The 19,999-nt window shown below is 40.0% G+C and overlaps 1 protein-coding gene across 4 annotated transcripts in view; it reads right to left on the bottom strand.

The window, feature by feature from the left end:
* The window catches only part of ARFGEF3 (ARFGEF family member 3), a 93,407-nt gene that overhangs the window by 26,897 nt on the left and 46,511 nt on the right, over positions 1-19,999 (bottom strand). For 3 of the 4 annotated variants that reach the window (XM_039707287.1, XM_039707288.1, XM_039707289.1), the window contains exons 13-26: positions 16,494-16,660; positions 14,368-14,533; positions 12,857-12,964; positions 12,402-12,617; positions 12,039-12,149; positions 10,807-10,957; positions 10,055-10,369; positions 8,321-8,454; positions 6,730-6,875; positions 5,839-6,018; positions 5,322-5,466; positions 4,121-4,243; positions 1,947-2,050; positions 357-501 (exon numbers count right to left, since the gene is read on the bottom strand). In XM_039707287.1, coding sequence (XP_039563221.1) covers positions 357-501; positions 1,947-2,050; positions 4,121-4,243; positions 5,322-5,466; positions 5,839-6,018; positions 6,730-6,875; positions 8,321-8,454; positions 10,055-10,369; positions 10,807-10,957; positions 12,039-12,149; positions 12,402-12,617; positions 12,857-12,964; positions 14,368-14,533; positions 16,494-16,660 — 2,211 coding nt within the window. Of the gene's footprint in view, positions 1-356; positions 502-1,946; positions 2,051-4,120; positions 4,244-5,321; positions 5,467-5,838; positions 6,019-6,729; positions 6,876-8,320; positions 8,455-10,054; positions 10,370-10,806; positions 10,958-12,038; positions 12,150-12,401; positions 12,618-12,856; positions 12,965-14,367; positions 14,534-16,493; positions 16,661-17,828; positions 17,913-19,999 lie in introns of all 4 variants that reach the window. The other variant, XM_039707286.1, reaches the window with a different exon arrangement.

Genomic DNA, 19,999 nt, shown 5'->3' with positions numbered 1-19,999 from the left:
CTCCTTTACTTCAGCTGTGGTCTATAAAGTAGTTTTTTGTTAGCTCTCAGAAATACACAATGGTTGTATTATGAATATCAGGATAATCAAAATAATTGTTAATAAAAATATTGTTTTCTTGCCCTAGGAGAGGGGTTGTATTTTTCTTATATATTAACTGTATCTTTTACATAAAGAAGGTGACAGGACCTGAACTTCCAAGCTCTGTGTGCACACGTGGGTGTGTGTAGATAACAAGGAAACAATAAAGTATGAAGTTTTCCCTCCTTTTTGCTTTCAGCAGTTGTCAAAATTTGCAGCAACATATAGAAGAAACAATTGATTAGTTTTGAATTTACTACTTTCAATGCACTTACCAGTGTCATCATCAAAGTCAGAAAGGATGCACTCAATCCCATCCTCACTGCTGGCTGACTGCTCCTGTGCTCTTCGGGGCAAGTTAACCAGCCGGCCACTGAGGAAGATGGGTTTCAAGGGCATTTTATAGATTTTGGCTAACAACTTGGAAGGGTGGAGAAGAGGGGAGAGAAAAAAGAGAAGATAAATATCCATGGGAAAGTTTGTAAAAGCAATCATATACAACAGAGGTACGTAAAATAAAATAAAAGGTATGCAAACACAATTAGAGGCCAGAAGTCTTTGGTTCACTGACAAGTAAAAAGTTGTGGGTAAAGAGATGGAGAGCAGCAATTGAAATAACACATTTCTGAGATGGGAGTGTGCTCTCTTCTCATTTGTGAAGGGAAAACATTACAACTCACTGATTGTATCTATGACCTACAAGCTCCGTTAGCCATACTATTGCATGGATGCTACCAGCATTTAATCAAGTCTTTCTAAGTAAATAATGTACTTGCAATATACAGACAAGATTCTTTTTTAGTCATTCCTGTTCTACTTTTACTGGCAAGTTAAAAGGTATAACAAGATATAAATGGTTGTTTCTTTTAAAGCAGAGAAAATATTTCCCCCCTCACTGTGAACTGGAGTTTGTAAGGATGAGGAATAGCAATGTGGCACTAATAGTGTATAGATAGAACATACATTAGATATATACATAGATATTTACTAATTTTTTTAGATGAACACGATAGCAAGTTGAGTTTGGTATGTCTGCTGTTTATTATTCTGAGTTGCCTTATTCTTCCCTTCTTTTCTCAGCCTGCATACTGAATCCACCCATTATCTCTGAATTTAGATATTAAACACTTTCAGCAATGATAGTATCCTTTGTTGTGCTTTTGTATTGTACTCAGAAAAACATGGCCTGGGTCCAACAAAAAGACCTGCAGGTGCTACAGAAATACAAATAACACTATAAAATCAGACAAAAATTGTCCAGATAACCCTGGATAATAATATATGCTGTGTGCAAGAAGATTAGAGGAAACATGCCAGCATTCTAAGTATTAGAGATTTGACCTAAACTTCAGATACAAATAAACTGCTTCTGCATTTCAGAGGGTGCAGCCCATTGTTTTTAAAATAAAAGAATTCTCAACTTCTTTGTTTTTTTTTTGTTTTTTTTTTTTTTGTTTTGTTTTTTTTTTTTGTCTTTCATTCACCACACTATTTATGGTAACTGTTTAAGTAAGAATTAATTTAGCTTTGGATTATTGTTGTTGTTATTATTATTATTAGTATTATTATTATTATTATTACTACCACTACTACTACTACTACAATGTTTTGAACATGCACATTTCCTCACTTGCTCCCTGGGTCTGAGCGTTTTTACCTCCTCAGTTTTCCCATTGCTAACTGGGCTGGAAGGTATGAAATTCCCTTTGATTACCACCACCCATTTGGCAGTGCAGGGTACTACCATTAGGGTCACCACAGACTCTTTTGGGTTCCTGCAAATCATCCAATGGCTGATGCAAAGCCTGCAGGTTAGAATTATTTCCCAGGCCAGGTTAGTGCCTGTATAAGATTGCTCATCATACCTGAGAACATCTCCTGAGGTAATCAAGCGCGGGAAGGCACAAGTCTGTAGATGCAGATCCTGATCCTGTCACACAGTCACCCATCTCCTTACAATCTACTTCCCCTGGGGACAGAAAAGGCATCATTGGGAAGGACAGAAGAAAAGCAATAAATAAACCATTAATTTTCTTTTCTCATTCAGTTACACCCTAATGTTTGAACAGACAACCAGGTGACCCACACACAAACAATACAGTATCACTGGTCATAGTTTGTACACAAATTTTTATATGCATAAATGCTTTAATAAACACATGCCTATTTAATATCTCTTTAGTACAGTCTTTGGGAGTTCTAATAATCATATATTGTATTATCTGTCATACTGACTCCATTCCACTTTCTTCCATGGGTTTAGGAATTACTTACTCATATTCAGCATTGCTCAATTAATGTAGTATTTTTTTCTAGTCATTTGCATCCCACTGCTCTGGAAAATTCTTCTATCAGAAGTTCTTCCTATTAGTTTATTTACTGCTTAAATGCATCATTTTATATTCTGTATACTACACTTCCTTCTGCTGTCTAATGCAGGCATCAAGGTCTCACAATTTCAACTGCATGACACATAGGCTCAGGTTCTAGTGCCACTATTGCTGGTATCCCTGACTTCCATCAGCAGACTGCTCCTTTCAGGCCAGCTTCACTAAGGGAATTCAATAAGCAGAGCAGTTGCGAGGCATCCTGCTGCTGAGCTCCTCTCTGGATAACTCCATTCACTCCATCATTTTCCCTGTCTGCTGAGACTGCCTGTCTCATCTCAGCTGAAGTTCTGTCCACCTTAGAATACTTGGCTCAAAACCATTTTCCCAGTTTAGCTACATACTTCTCATCCAGTACCAAATCTGAAGTGACTAAATGCCTATCGACATTAACATTTTCTTGCCTTAAAAAGTTATTCCTCTCATAAAAAGCACAAGATAAATATTAAATTATTTTATTAGATTCTATCTGTTCTCCTTTCACTATATTTATTTGCTTTTTCTATACTCTTAACTATTAACTAACATAACGTATTTTAAAGTTTTGTCTACCACTGATATCAGCCAAGTCAGCCAGTGAAGTCTGAATCCTTTAGTTTTACAATAAAATGCACATAGTATGGCATTGTATTTGCTGATGTTTCCCATAGTCCTCTTACCTTTAATATAAAAAACACCTTGCTTTTTGATATATGACCACAATGGGGTCAAAATTATCTCATGAAAGCAAGAAACACAAAGAAATGTAAGACAGGCTTTTAAGATGTCCAGAAGAAACATGAGTTCCCTCTATTGGTACTGGGTATGTAAGTTTATTTCTCTTTTGCAGTAATAACTACAATTACAATTACCTCACAATGGGAATTCTTCCCCCATTGAAACCAATAGTGAAATAGCTCAGTGAGACAAGAGTAACATCAAAGAGTAGATCTCCTGCAGCTAGGTGCTTCATTTAAATCAAAAGGAGTTGCTTACAGACCTAGAAACCTCTGTGAATTAATATTCATATAGAAACCAAAAGCCCCATTTTATCACTACTTAAAAGTTCTATAATTTACATCCACACCCCCCCCCAACATTGTCACAGTTCAGTGAAAAGTGTGAAATTCTAATGATCAAGGCAAGCCATGGATCACCAGCACGGGGGCAGAACAACCCAGCACCATTTGCCTTTGTTCTGAAGGCTGGTGAAGCATGACAATGACTCTGCAGGGTCACCCTGACATGCTAAGCCTGGTCTCTGCTGCCCACAGTGTAAAATAGGCCCTGCTCTGTTGCAAACAATCCATGCTGTCTCTGCACAATGCCAGACCACTTCTGCAACAGCAATATTCTAGGTTTGGATGCTTTTTTTAATATATATATATATATATATATGAATATAAGATATAAGCAAGTCCTGGTGTAAACTAAGATCAAATTAAGAAGCAGACACTTAATAGTGAGATGCATCTTTGCTGCTATAAAAACTTGAAGAACTGATAGTATTAAAAATGTTACAGAAATAATCCCTGGGTTTTGATTTAATTTTATTTTTTTAAAGCATTCTGGACTCAACATGTTCAGTGCCCCTCTCTTTCCTACCATGCTACATATTACACAATTTAATTATCCTCTTCTGTGAGACCATGACTTAGTAGGAAAATATTTACCCAGTCCTTTGACAAACTTCATAAGGCACATAATATAACTGGTGGCAGCGTTGGCAAAGACCTGGATGTTGTCTGTGTTTAGAAATGCTTCAAAGACATCAAACACCGGAGCCTGGCGTTTACCTGTGGAGATAACAAGGTGAGAAGACTTCCTCAAACCCCCTTAAAAATAATTTTCCAACCACTTTTCAACAATTTAACTGAATCTGTAGAATCTTTTCTATTCTGGGTAGAGACAGAAATGATCTTAAAAGTAAAACCTTCTCTTGCTCCTGGGTCAACTTGTGTAGCCTTTCATAGGAAGTGACAGAAACTCCCTCCTTTGCCCAGTCTATGGCAAATACCAGTTAAGGTTTGAGCTCTTGAACTCAGGAGCTTATAGTTCTGTTTGGTGGAGGTCTCTGTTTAGCTTCTGGTTTAGTTTTAGATAACTGCCAAGATTACATCAATCATGCATAAAACTATTCAGACTATAGAGTAACAAAATAGCCTTGATTTTCCAAAGTAGATTATCGTCTTCAAAAGCTGTGTACACCAGCATTCAGCCATCAACCATAACAGATCTCAATGACAAAGTTTAGGAGAAAAAACATGTCCCTTACACATGACTTGTCACATTTAAACATACCTTCTAATAGGGCAAAAAGCACAGAAAAAATGGATTTTCCCACATTAATACATTTCCATAGAAGCAAACATCTCTGGGAAGGATGTGCATTCTTACAGAAATGTCGTCTGTAATAGCACTAGGAATCTGAAAGCTTTGAGATCAAATGCCTGGACAAGCACTTGCCTAGATTATCATATTAAGTTACCCTGAGGTATAGGGGCAATAGGTTTCATACAATAGGGAAGACAGTTCACAAGAGACATGCTGCTTGGATACAGTTCCTTCTTCAGTAGGACAGTGACAAATGCTCAACCAAGCTCAGTACCCTTGCACTACTGTCTTGCTCAGAATTATTCCAATAGGTTTGACACCCTTCTTTCTCACTCAAATAATTTGTTATAATGTAGAGGACAAAAGGTCAGAACAATATGTCTGCTGTCCTACCTACCCCAACAATTAAGTCAGATACTTTGGTACAGTTCTGGAGTGTTGTAGTGCCACTGTTCAGTTTGGGCATTTAAATATACTGAGTTAGTTACTGTGTCTCCAAGGGAATGAAAGCATATTTGAAACAGTGCAGGAAGTCCTTACCCATAGAGTATTCTCCTACAAGGTACTCTTTGACCTCTGACTTGCTGCTGCTATGCACTGTTTCCAGGGCACTGAACAGGGGTCTCCATCCCGACTGGATCTGGGTAGAACACATTTCCACCAACTCTCCTATAGAGGTGACCACCTGCAGCCAGTGTAGGAAGGGTTAAAAAAAAAGAACCAAAAACCAGAACTGATATACAGATGGATCTTCAGAAGGAATGTCTTTAAATACATTCCTAGACCTCACTATGACAATCTAGATTAATTTACTCTTTAATTTTTTTTAGATAGTAGAAAATCTTTATTTAATTGCTCCAAAGCCAGGTCTACTATCTCTGTGCTCTGCCACAATGCTGGATTGGTAGGCAGAGCACTCCCAATTCCTTGAAGATGATTAAGGGGTAGCATTCAAAGGGAATTTGGGAAACACCCTCAGGTGGACCAAGTGCACTCTGGAAACCATTCTTATGGGAATGTAGACCAGATACAGACACAGTGATCAGAGCTAACTTGCCTGGTCTTGGACGTCCTCATCACACAGCTCCAGCTGCATGATGCGCTCAAAGGGGCGGAAAAGTGCCTCATTGAAGTGAAAGTGAGAAGGCTCATTCCAGTCCATCAGCACTTCCGTGAGGATGTCATGGATGAAGGAGACAGCCTTCTGAGACACGTGTCTCTCCTTGTGACAGGCAGCCTGCAGGGAAAGGAGAAGGATTAGACTGTGTCTAAGCAAAAAATTTGCTTTTAGTAAGACACTTTCAAGGGAGGTAAGCACTACATGTTACTGAACCTTCAAAACAGCTTCACCACTAATGTGACCAGGGACCCCACCGTAATGAAAACAGGAGACTACTGCCCTGGAAACAGATGACTGAGACTCTGAGCTGCCTAGAGGTCCACAGAGGTATGAAAGTTGGCTGACAATTAAAAACACATTGAGCTAAATATAAATAAATACTAAAACTCACAGAACTTGTGTGAAATGCTGTCATTTGTTTGGACTGTATGACCCTTTTTCCCTTCCAAAGGTATCAGCTGAGCTGGCTTTATATGGGAAAAGAAAACCTGCATCCTTTTATAGGAAAAATTGCAAGGATGCAGACTTTGACTGGAATATAAGCAGGTGGAGGAGTCACTTAGAGCCCCTTGAGGTGATTTCAGTTTTTCCACCAGGCACAATTTACATCACATTGCAGAAGTCCAACACCCTGTCCCTGCCCATTTCAGTCACTTACAAACACACTCCTTGGTGGCAGTATGGCAATATATGACACAGTGTATAAACACAGAGCAGATTTGACAATGTTGAAGGTTGTTATACATTTTAAGAGCTATCAAACCTTCTTCATCTTTCTCGACTTTGTCGCTTCATGCACACATTCCCATTCTTGTCCCCCATTCCTACCTCTACAAGGTGAGGAGCCACCAGGCTCCAGCAGCGCATGAGGTGGAGCAATGGGCGGGATTTACTCCTTACAATTCTGAGCATGGCATCACCAAGTCGGAATAAGTGAAGAGCGCTTCTCCTGTCCTGTGTAGACTTTACTTCACCTACAAGAAAGTATAAGAATAAAGCATCAGCTGCTCCTCCACTCCTAAATGTCTGAACTGGAATTAGAAATTATGGATTGAGTGATTGATTAAGTATTTGATTATTGATAAGCTTTAGTGGGAGCGAGAAAAAGGAAAAAAAAAACCAAAACCAATGTAAAACATAGCCTTTGCCTGTGTAGGTAAAAGGGCAGGAGATGGACCCAGGTTTAAAGGTTACTAAACATACTTTAAGTCATCGCTTTTTTCCAAACATATGAAAGACAAAGGCTTGGAAAAGTCATGCAGAAAAGTTAAGCAATGAGTTAAATAACTGATATTAAGACCCAAAATGGTAGTTATGAAAGCTTTTGGTGACATCTACAGGAAAGATTATAAACTGCAAATTATTTAGCCTGGGTATTTAATTTTGTATTTCTTATTAAGCAAAGGATACAAAGAACAGAATGTAAGAAAATGCTTTTCTGTTCCACAGCCACTAACACTTGTTATTTCCCGTTGAAAGGGATTCGTCTTCCATCACTCTTACAACATTTGAAAAGACACTTCATCCTCTCATTTCAAATACACTGGTGTGTTTATGTCTAACAAAAGACGTAATCAGGGGGCATATCACTTTTAAAATAACAAAATAGCACTTAATTCCTCTATCTTAATTTTAATTTCAGTATTAAAATGACAGTTGATTGACCCCTACATAACATGAAAAAATGAAATCTATCTATTAAAACTAGAGTAATGAACGTTGAGATTTGGAGACAAGCAGGACCAACAAAACCAAAATCTTGAAGTGTCATACCGACAAAATGACAAGCAGCACTTCAGGGAGAGAGGAAACCAATTAAATTGGAGACACAGATAAAAATGGTGCCACAGGACAAAACAAAACCTGATGACTAATGTAGCTTCTACAGGCACAGTATAAATTTAAGTGAAGTCATCTTTCTTTGTGTCTAATTCTTCTGCTCTCTTTGAGACAGTGATAGAAACAACAATTTACAGGCTTTGTACTGTGAGGTACATACTCTACTCTTGGGGAAAATCAAGCAGGACAAATCCCACTGCTTTAACATTCTTTGTTTGTGTGCTCTGTTCTCTATCACCCATTTCCTGAACACTTCTGAGGTTATCCTACTTCAAGTATCAAACCTAAATCCACTGTCTTTAAGTCTAGATTGACCCAAGTTTCCATATTGGCCTGGGTTCAAAAATAGAGCTGTGATTATATACTGGCCCCACAGTTAACATCCCACAAAGTCCAAGAACCAAATGAATGTTCTGTGGTGTGTTTCAAAGCAGGTGTGGATGTGGTCCCTGTCCAAATAAAGTGCTCAATCTTTTCTGAAGACAAAAAATTGTTCCCACAATTGTAATAAGAAAGATTAGTCCTGTAAGCAGTACAATTGCATATAAAACACCCTGTACAGGATCTTCAGGTGATTTACCTGGCATTGCTAGTGAGTAATCAACTGTATCTGTGACTGAATGGAAAAGCTGGGCCTGAGAAGCCTTCTTGAGCTGGTAAAGGAAGCCTGCCAATGCCGTCAAGTTTAACTTGTCAGCAGCATCTTCAAAAAGCCTGTAGGTAAAGAACAGAATCTAACTGAAAAATTCATGAGATGCAGACTTAAATGTGTATGTAAGAGGAAAACTCCTGTCTGTTTGTGGCTTCTATACATTGGCTTTTGTGACACATTAGTTATTGAGAGCTTTTTCATTTATACAGTGCTGCAGCAAGACTTTGATCTAGAAGCTTAATTAATTGGAGGGTGGAAAGCAGGTTGCTATGGGATCAACCAGAACCCTTTCAAGATTCAACTATAGTGCTAAAACAGAAAGTCATTTTTTCAAGTTACTTTAATGCTATAAGCCAGTCATGAACCAGTGATCAAAAAACCAGTTGAAACATGCCCAGTCCTCACAACATGTATCATCATAGCTTCACTGACTTTAGGGTTATACCACTTTGCTCCATCTGAAGTTACCAACCCTAACTTGAAAAATAAATTAATTCAAGTCTTAAACCTAAGGTTACTGTACCTGAATTGCTAGTTTGGAATATTTTGCTGGTTTTGGCTGGAGTAGAGTTAATTTTTTTAACAGTGGCAAGTATGGGGCTATATTTTGGCTAACAATGACAAATACAAGCAACAGTTGTTATTTTCAGCTGCAATGGGCTCCTAGGATTTAACAGCTAAAATCTGTACCACAAAACAATAAATGTAGTTACACTGGAGGGAAGCTCCACAGAGATTACAGTGAAATTTCATATGGTGCATCTAAAAATTGACAAAATATGGTTTTCTGTCATTGCTTTTCATGAAAAAACCTTACTACAGTCCTAACAAACATGGGATTCAATCCTAATAAACATCTGCACTTAAGTCAAAGGGTAGAAATAAAATCAGCATCGTTAAAATGACAGTATTGCTATTCCCTAATCCTCACAACCAAGCTATATTTTCAGCTTCCTAAATAAAGGGTATTTTTTGCCCAGAGTCAAATTTCTACAAGCAGTTTATGCAGTACTTTTGGCTCTGAATTTACATATAACACCTTCCTATGGGCAGAGATCAAGGTGAAAAATGTCAGTTGGATCAAAAAGGTAATTGCAAGGATGCAAACCCAGGAATTTTTCAACTTAGGCTGGGTTGCTTAAAAAATAGCAGAAATAATATCAGTTGGCAGACCATGACGAAAGGACATTTAAGACAGCCATTCTGTGACCATACTTGGCTCCCTTGCTCCTCTGGACACACTGGGGAAGCCTGATGAAATGTCCACACAGCCCTGGCAGAAGCAGCTGCTTTCTGACTGACACTGCTCTTGTCAATCAGTCCCTTCCTGTCAGGACAAGGCACCCCTTTACTTTGCTTAACTGAATACAACATAGCAATTTACATGCAATAAATAAATCCACCACTCTTGGATGCATTTGATTTGCTTGGCATATTCACTGCTGTGCACAGATACACTCAGCTCAGTACTTGCAGCTACTGCAGAGATGAAAAAAACCCAAGTCTTTTAGAAACTGCTGGTTGTGACAAACACTCAGCTCTCTTGTGAAATTCAACTGAAGCAAGTGGCTGAAATGAACATAGACCCACTGCAGCACAAAAAGGGCCTTTTTCATACTGCTTTGGGAACAAGGATTCTGGTCCTGACAGCAGTGCTTTTACCTGTCAGCCTGCGTGGAGAGCGTGAGAACAGCCTTGGCAGCACTGGTACCACTCAGCAGACTGCCTCCACGGAAGTCAAAAGCTCTGCCCTTACTGCTGTCCTTGATGAGATCCTGGATAGAAACTGGCTGAATGACAGGGTGGCTGCTGAGGGTGGTCTCTTGCTCGGGGGTCAGTGCCTGAGGAGCCTCCCCGGGCTCAGAGTCTGGGTGCTGCCCTCCGGGTGTCTGCTGGGACTGGGTGATGGTAAGGGAGGGCTGGGCAGCACCATCACTGAAGTGGGTGTGCTCCAGCGTGCTGATGTACTCACACACCCTGGCAACACACAGGAGAAGCAAAAAATTAGTAAACACCCCAAAACAACTCCTCCCTGCACTAATCACAAGACATTTTCCTCAAACCATAAACAGATGCTTTCTAACTCTCAAACTACACAGAGATAACCTTTCTTCTTACACATAGATAAACTTTCTTCTTTGGCCTCCCATGTGCCTAGACAACAAATAGTTTGGTGGAGGTGCCTGAAAAGCCCATTTAGGTTCCTGAGTCTGCCACAGTCTTCTGGTAACTTTGAAGCTTCTAAGCATTTTGGAAAACAGCACCATCTTTTCTTTTAGAGGTACTGGCAGTTAATTCACTCTGACACTGTTTATACAGAACATTCACAGAGATTGCAAAGATCTTTTTCTCAGACCCTTACTTTCAGGCAACATGGGCTGAATTCTGGCTATTTTGGGAAAGCTGGTGAGTACCTGAATACATGAGGCCAACAGTCCTGATTATGGCTTCCCATCTCCAGACCCACATTAAGGACTGCATCCATACACAAAACATGAGCAGTGTGCAGGCAGACTCCCTGCACTTTTCCCATCTGCTCCAGTTTCTGCTCCACTTTCTGTTTCACTGTAGCATAAAAAAAATTAAATAAAATTAGCTTCTTCAGCTTTTAAACAAACACTGGTTTGTATACAGGGTGATGGCAAAGGATTACAGTCTGAAATCTATATAGAACATGAATTTTAGGCAAAAAAAACCCCAAAACAACCACATCAGAGAAACCCATTTCTTCCTAATAAACCTAAGGTAGCTTTAAAACTAAAATCCTTTTTGACTATCCTACATACTTGAAAAAATGTATGAAAAAGTGGAAATCAGTGCTAGATTGACACCCTCCACCCCCAAATTCACATCCTGTTGCCGACAGAACAGTTGCAGATTGCCAGTGATATTTCTCTTCAGAGATGGCTGACTGAATATTTATTTTTACCAAAATCTCCTTTGCCATGGAAAAAAACCCCAGCATTTGTGGATTTCATATGTATTTCTATACAAAAAATTTCACCAAAAAGCTCTTGCCAAAGTAAAACTAATCTTGATCTGAGCTACAACATTTGGATCTACTTTTTTTTTTTTTTTTGAGAATCCCTGAAAAGCTTCATTTTCATGCTGCATTGGAATGGAAACAAGTTTTGAAGCTCTGCAAGCTTTCACAGAACAGATCTGTTTGCCTCTGGCCATTGCTGCTACCTCCTTGTGAGTCAGCATAGTCTGGCCAACTCACTTCAGCCATGTCCAGCAGAGCAGTCAAAAGCTTGTTTAAGCTCAGGCTTTTTCAGTTTTGTTTTCTCTACCAAGACACCAAATTTAATTACCAAGCAGGGTCATTTGTGCAACACTGTCTTTTGTTACGGGCTTCTTGCCATTAGAAATCAGATGTAAACAGAGACATTTTGTGTACTTCTTCAAATAGTCACTGGAGACAACCACTGGGTTTGAAATGGTGGTATAGAGATGCAGAACTTTTTACATGCTAAAATACTTAGAACAGCAGGCATGCACTGAAGACACACATCCCATGTGCCTACAATCAAGTGGTGTACAACAGAACAACAGAGGGAAATGCCACTATGTGTGGCAAAGTGCTTTCCAGTTGCAGCTTCACAGGCAATGTAAGATGAGGTAGGTAATTCAATCATGTACTTACCTTGAGCTATAGCATCACTGGGTTCTTGGATTTCTTTTTCCTCTTTCTCTTCTTGGACACAGGAGGCCGCAGACATTTGGGCAAGAGCAGATGCACAGTTAGCAGCAACTCCTGTAAAGCAGCAACACCATTACTGTATGACCAGCATCTCCTCCCCAGTCCCATCCAACCTCAACAAGAGGTAGGGTCAAGAAAAGTTGGCTGGATATGTTTATGCTGTAGTATGTAGTATGTGTATTGCCACCATCCCTGTTCCTATGCAAAACTGGAGCAGGATGCTGCATTTCCTTCTCCCAAATTCCTTCAAGGAAGGTTACCATCCTATTCTATGAGTCTGCCATGACATCCCCCATGCAGCATTACCTAGAGCACAGCTCAGCCGGGCTGCCCTCCTTAGTCCATCCAGGCTCACGCAGATGGAGTCCTTCTCCTTCTGGTTCTGTTCTTTGGCTCCTTCTGCTCCCAAGATGAAGGCCAGCCCCTTGGAGCTGCCCGCCATGCGGCCAGTCAGCGGGGTGGACAAAGTGTCAATCAAGTTCTTCCAACAGCCAATTAAAATGTATCGGGCAAAAGCAATTCCTAGAGTGGAAAAAACATTAATACTATTAACTACAAGAAAACGGCACAACAGAAGCTTTATCATTAGTGGTAAAAAGCCAAGTCACATTTGTCCTCTGCACGCTGAACTGCCAATTCACATGTACGATGTACTGATATACTTTCTTTTTAAATTGTTACTCTACACTATTTATCTGCATATGCTTTTGGTACAGAACAACCCACTGCTGCATAACACACTCATGATACAATCTTAGTACCTGCAACAACAGAATCATCTGTCTTCCGGTTCTGGGAAAGAGGAGATTGAGCTGAAGCAGATGCCATCAATTGGCCACCAATTGCACTGCTGCCCAAGCCGTCGATGTCTGCCAGATCATTAAAAAACACCAGATTACTATTTGACACAGAGATGGCACGAGAAAAGCATGTCTTACTGGCTCTGTGTTCAACTAAGTACTAGCACTCCTGACTTCCCAGGTGTGCTTTTTGTTACTCTTTTTGGCAACCTTTTAAAGCCTTGGTATAAACATGAGCTGTGGCATCTTAGGCTTTGCCCAGTATAGCCAGTGTTTTGTTGAACAGGGGAGACATCCCACTCTCAAAAGCTGCTCTCCCCCCTCTTCAAGTTACACAGGGAACAGAACTTCCAGTAGAGATTTCAAGGTATTTCTTACAGTTCAGAACTTACCACACTTAAATCTCTGCATTTCTTAGTACAGTATTTCAAATCTTGCTAAATCCTGTATTTAGAAGTTTTCAGACCTCAGTCTGAGTCCTCAAGATGCATTGGGATCCTATGTCTTAAATGTGATTTTTAGTAGACCCATGTATGCTCAGTCTCAACAAAAGAAATACAACCCTTTCTCCAACAGAACAAAAGAGCCATTTCTCACAGGGAGTTTGATATTAGGGACACCAGGTTGATTTCCTTTCTAACAAGCCCCATCTCCACATCCGGGTATAATTTTTTCCAAGCATTTCTTTCCTCCTACCAGCTCAGTAGCTAAAAGTAACACTGAGCTCAATACAACAGCCAAAAACTTTCAGAACAGTGCCCTTTGATCACCACTTACTGGCTCAGCTGAAGCCATTGTTTTCCCTGCATACACTATTTTAATTACAGACACATTAAAGCAGACAGTGCATTTTATATCAATACAGTATCATAGCCACCTGCTGTCTTTCAGCTGATACAATTTGATTTTTTTCCCCTCAAATGAAGCTAAGGATTGCTTCTAAGCATTTGTGCTCCAAGTTTTCAGCTTCTCTCTAGTGCCATTTGGCATATCCCTGGCATAGCTCAAGTCTGAACCAAGGGGAGTCCAATCTGTGGAAGGCTTCCAGGATCAAATGCCACTATTCATATTTGTACTGCACCACAGGCACACTGAAATGGTTTTTCTATGACATCAAGAAAACAGCAGCCTTACTGTTTATCATTAACAAGTATCAACTCTACCAGAATTGAAGCTGACAGAATTAAGAGATGTTCTGCTTCAGTGAACAAAATTACTCTCCCTGTCTCCCAGGGACAGTATTGATTTTTTTTTTAAACCTATGCTTCAAAACCACTCTGATGAGCCAAAACAAACACTTAAGTAGTTGGCCACAGCTAGGTCTGGCTCCTTCTCTACTGATAATTCCACAAGACACCACATACTGCAGGATGACATGCTGTTCTGTATGTAACGCAACAAAGCAGTGTGTCATTGTACCTTGTTTTAGACACATTTGGAAGTTAGCCTTGCCATCATAATAGTGTACTGACCTGTCAGCATGCTGATAAGCGGAAGGCTGTGCTCCTCAGGGCTTCCCCAGTACCCAGCTTCCCCTAGCATGTTCCTTTCTAGTACCTGGTGGTACAGTTCTTCAACCCACGCCTGGGAAAATACCATCAACACTCCACTGGACTGGATCTGCTTCATGAACTCTTTCTGCAGAGAAACATAAAAGCCAAATGTAAGACAACAGTGTAAGCTGTACAACAGCATCAGCCCCCAGAACTACTTCTGAGTAAGGGGTTGCAGAAGTAGAAATTAAGTTATGAGAAGAATTAACAGAGGATTTCAATCTCAGAATTGTTAAGATTGGAAAATATCTTAAGATCATCAAGTCCAACTGTCAGCACAGCACCATCACCACATTCACCATTAAACCATGCCCTGAAGTGCCACACCCACATTTTTTTAATGCTTCCATGGGCAGTTCGTTCTTCCTTACAAACCCTTCCATGAAAAGAAATTTCCTAGTATCTAATCTAAACCTCCCCTGGCATAACTTGGGATCATTTCCTCCAGTCCTGTGACTTGTTACCTGGGAGAAGAGGCCTACCCCCACCTCACTACACCCCCTCTTCAGGGAGGGAGCTGTAGACAATGAGAAGGTCTCCCCTGAGCCTCCTTTCCTCCGGGCTAAACAATGCCAGCCACTCCTCACAGGACTTGGTCTCTAGACGCTTGACCAGCTCTGTTGCCCCTCTCTGGACTCTCTCCAGGACCTCCATGTCCTTCTTGTACTGGGAGTCCAAGATGGAACACAGGATTTGAGGTGTAGCCTCACCAGTAGAGGGACAATCCCCACTCTGGCCCTGCTGGCCACACTATTCCTGATACAGGCCCAGGATGCCATTGGCATTTTGGCCACCTGAGCACAGCTGGCTCATGTTCACTTGGCTCATAAGCACTCCCAGGTCTTTTTCCCCTAGGCAGCTTTCCAGCCACTCTGCCCCAGCCTCTAGTGCCACACTAGATTCTTGTGACTCAAGGGTAGGATCTGACACTTCACCTTATTGAACCTCATACAGCTGGCCATGCCCCATCAATCCAGCCTGTCCAATCCTTCCATGTCTGTCTCTGCAGTGGAGAATGACATGAACACGAACAGCTCTCCCTTCTCCTACTGCAGTTAATGCAAGATGCAAATCAGAATGACAGTTCTTGCACAGTGACAATGGGACAATAGTGTGGAAATCTCTCGATGTTTCCACAAGGTAAGAGTAGGATCTCAAATCCAATTAAAAGAAGTTGTGGCACCTAACGCAGCCTGCCCAGCAACTGGGCCTTTCTGCATTGAACAGTCTTCACAGATGAACTGGTCTCCAATTATTTATCAGAATGATCTCTAAGAATACTCTGGTCATGCTCAGGTCTGTTGTGCACACTGAATTCTCCAGAGAATGTCCTCAGTCACAAATCTGCTCTTGATCTGCTGCAGAACACACCAGAACTAAGGATGATGTTAAACTCCATTTGTTTTTGAGATTATATAGATTATAAATTCCCTTACACTGGAAGTTCAGCAATAATTATATATTTTGACACCTTTTTCTTTTTGTTTGTTTTTCAGAAAACTCTGAGAAAATGTCTCTTGGGCAATTAAGTTGAAAAACATGGATGCATGTTTTCAAAACTGTTTTTAAAAAAACCAAGAAGTGGAGGAATTCCAGGTGTAACAAAAATAGTAATTTCACATTACTAAGACCTACTTATTTTTCACTTTAACTTCTCATGTATTCATCTACAGAAAGTCAAACCAAGTATTAGGCAAAAAAACCAGTTGCAACATGAACATTTGTTCATGAATATTGTCAAGAGACAATACTTGCTGTATCACATGATGCTAATCTATTCTGAAAATAGTTTAACCATCAAAATGACTGCAACCTTAATGACAATCAGTAAGCAGCATTCCTTCCCACCAAATCACAGAGTAATTCAGATGCACGACACTTATCATGCAAGATTCATAAGCAGCTTGGATAACGCTTCATTTGCAATTACTATTTCTCCACTTAGCAAGCAGCCTGAAGGCTTTATGTGTGGGCTGGTTTATGTGAAAGGAAGCAAAATAAATTTTCATTTTTTAAAAACAATGATCCCATATTCCCCAACTCACCAGCAACACAGGGGCTTGGGCAGGCTTCTTCCTGTAGTAATCTGAGTTCGCCAATTTTAGGTTGAGCAGCAAAGTGTAATGTGATACCACGTAGAGACTGTCTGCATTCATCAGAGTCTGGAAGTTGAAATTTAGGTTTCCCTCAAATCCTGGTGAGTGCATCATACCTAACAAAAACACCATGTGAGCTCTCATATTTTACACAGATTTTTCCTGGAAAAAATATCAGAAACTATCCCTAGCATTTTGGCAGCAACGGATTGCTAGAATAGTTAATAAATCATCAGTAGAAATTACTCTACTAAACATACTAGAGTAGGGAATAGAAAAATAAGTAGTTCATCTAGAATACAAGACAAACTGAACACTCCAGTCACAGTCCAGCAATACAACATGCTAAATTTGAAATAAGCTAGGAGCACCAGCATTTATTGGGATGACTGTCATGCGTAAAGCAAAGGGCAGGATACATCTGCAATGCTAACTGGAAAAGTGAGGTGGAAAGGAGCAGACCCAAAGTCTGCGTACTTAAATGAAAATACACTGGACCAAATAGTGCTAATGAGATTAACAGCCCTTTTAACCCCCCAGTATAAACCCATTCTGGCTAAGTCATTTGCTAGATGGGGACTGGAGTGCTCCACACCTCGCAAGATCAGTTTGCAACCATCATTCTCTCCATGGCCTAGAGGTATGTGGACAAATATCTGGGGCCAAGCTGCCTGGAACTAGTTACAACTCCAAGCCCTATTTATTTCATTCAAGGCCTACTTTCTAAATGGCTGAGCACTTGCACTTCTGTCAGACCCAGAAACCACCTGTAAAGTACTCACTAGTCCTGAAAACACTATTTGTATGAAGCCTACAACCATGCTCGGTGGCACAATCCCTTCTTCCCATGGATGTCAAATAGCTGAACTACTGGTAAAAAAATATCAATCAAGTATGAGCAATTGAGCAACACCTAACTGAATCCCCATGATCTGTAGTCTGAACCATGAAAAAACCACAAATACCAGATCCACCCACATAACTCACAGTATTTCATGGTTTTCACATCAACTGTGAAATCCATTCATATAATGTCAATTAGGGAAGATTAAGAAGTCAGCTTTATCCTAAAGGGATGTTTGAAATGGAACAAAAACCAGCTTCCAAAGTTAGTTACACGATGAAGCAAAGCTGTGTCATTTGTTAACGGCTGTACTGGTTTACTGTGAATATATTCCTCCCACCATAAAGCTCATACCTCTTCTTAGACAAAATACAACAAACCATTAACAGTTAAAAAAAAAATAAAAACACACACAGAAAAGAAGCAAATGTTTTTCTTGCCTCGTGAGGGTTTGAAAGCTCTGTGCTGCTGCCTTCTCGGACTTTCCACTGTCGTCACTTTGGGGGCGTGGATAAGGTGAGTAACTGTTTGAGGGTGGATTTAGAAAGAGAGTAACTGTTCCAGGGTGGGTCTAAAAAATGAATATCTGTTCAAGGGAGCAACCTTTGTGGAAGAAGGGTGATAGGGTTGGCCACAAACCACACCCACACAGGCTGCCATTGCTTGGGGTAGATTTCTCATGGTCAATGCCAACAGAGAACCTTTACCTGGTACCAAAACTGCAATTATGTGCTTGGAAGTACCCTGTGAGTAGTTCTAGTGATTTCCTCATCACTGAAAACAAAGATGCATCTTAACACTCTGTGGGATGGAGGATCATGATATTGATGAAGATATCTCATCTCCCACTGTTTTTTTGTCTTATCTCTCTTAAATAAGTACCGCAGGGACTAGAACCTGCTAGAATAATAAAAAACTCAAGGCAGAGACATATGTAAAAGTAAAAAAAAACCAAAAAACAACCAACCAAACAAAAAAGCCCACTTTATTTTGCATTAAAGTGTTTTAAAAATGTGCAACCTCCTATACAAGATTACAATTTTAATTAGGTTTAGAAGTGCACAGAAAAGCAGATACTCCATTGAGGACATGTATTTGAGCATCAAAAAGTGTTGGGGAAAAATATGTTCCTTAACTTCCTCTAAAATATGGGAAAACAAACAACTGCATTTGTGAGATGCTGAGATCACAGAAGAAGATGATACTTACCAGCATAAAAACCTTCTCTCTAAAAAGTATGGAATCAAAACTGAAGATGGGCTAACTTACTCCTAATTTTAGAGTTAACCAACTTACTTGCAAGTTTTAATTTCACTACAACTCTGTTTAGCTGACTATACCTTTTCCATGCTTATCTCAGCAGTGCCTTAAATTCCTACCTCCATTCATTGCCTTTCAATCCTATGAAAATAGCTTAATTTTGCAATGCTATCTATATAAGGAGCTGGCTTGAAGGAAAGAATACTGAATTGTATTTTTCTTCCAAAGTGTAAGAAAAAATCTAAAAATGAAACAAAGGAGTTAAATAAGGTCTCCCAGAAACACAAAAATACTGCTTCTGTACTGACTGGTCTCAGAACTGCATCCATGTCTTTTCTCAACTCAAATCTTATCCAACTCTCAATTTCTCCATGTATTTTTCAATAATTATATATGAATAATTATTGTCTGTACAATGAATGGGATCAATCCCTCCAGCTTCATCACCTAATTTGTGCCTTCACCATCTGGTGCTAATGAAGGATTCCTAAAGTAAGGACCTACACATTGCTTAGAGGCAGATCACACACTGGTGTCTCAGAAGCTCTCCAGGGAACTTCTTACCCCCTGACATTTGTTTCAACTTTCCTAAGTCCCTCTCTCTAAAGGTTTTTAAACTCATGGCTCTCTCACCTACACAGGAGCACAAGCTCTCACCTCGGGAGGACTGATGGACATTTGCTTAAGATCTGAGGTACAAGTTAAGGGACTGTTTCAGCTGGACTGAGTCTCACTCCAGGTGTCCAACTGAAACAGGAATCACCCAGATCTTATGAAAGCATAAAAGTACAATCCTGCAACAGCGACAACTTCATGAAAACTCCAGGATACCTCTTCCAGGCTGTCTTAATACAGTGACTTGCTACTCCACTTCTCCATGATTCCTTACTGAATGGTGTCTTTTACAAGTACTTCACAAAATCCATCCGGAAACATGTACATTTTTAAAGTACAGATTTAGCCACAGGGGTGGCTTTCTTAGAAAAGTGAATGGTCTCTCTCAACAATTTAAGTCCAAGACTAGGTATCTTTTTAAGGTGTACAAACCACAAATAATGGACTTAATGCAAAAATTGAGTTATAGTCTTCCATTTTCCTCACTGTATTACTCATACTGAATGCCAAGAAAAGCTATGTTTAGCCTTAAAATCTAGAATTCTCCTAGGTCTACATTTTCTAAAGCTTTAAAACCACTCAACAAATACTTTACAGACCAAAGGGAAAAGTGGCATACTCATTCATGCACAAGGGAACAGATGCACAAAGGTTTGAACTAGAGGTCTAGCACTGGTCTTTCATCATAACCTCAAGATTACCCTTTTCCAGGAAAAAAGAAATACCTGTGACAGAA

The sequence above is a fragment of the Passer montanus genome, unplaced genomic scaffold, assembly GCF_014805655.1.
Source record: "Passer montanus isolate IOZ18808 unplaced genomic scaffold, ASM1480565v1 scaffold2, whole genome shotgun sequence".
Lineage (NCBI taxonomy): Eukaryota > Metazoa > Chordata > Aves > Passeriformes > Passeridae > Passer > Passer montanus.
Note: the sequence above shows the minus strand (reverse complement) of the source record. Positions and strands in the feature narration are given on the sequence as shown.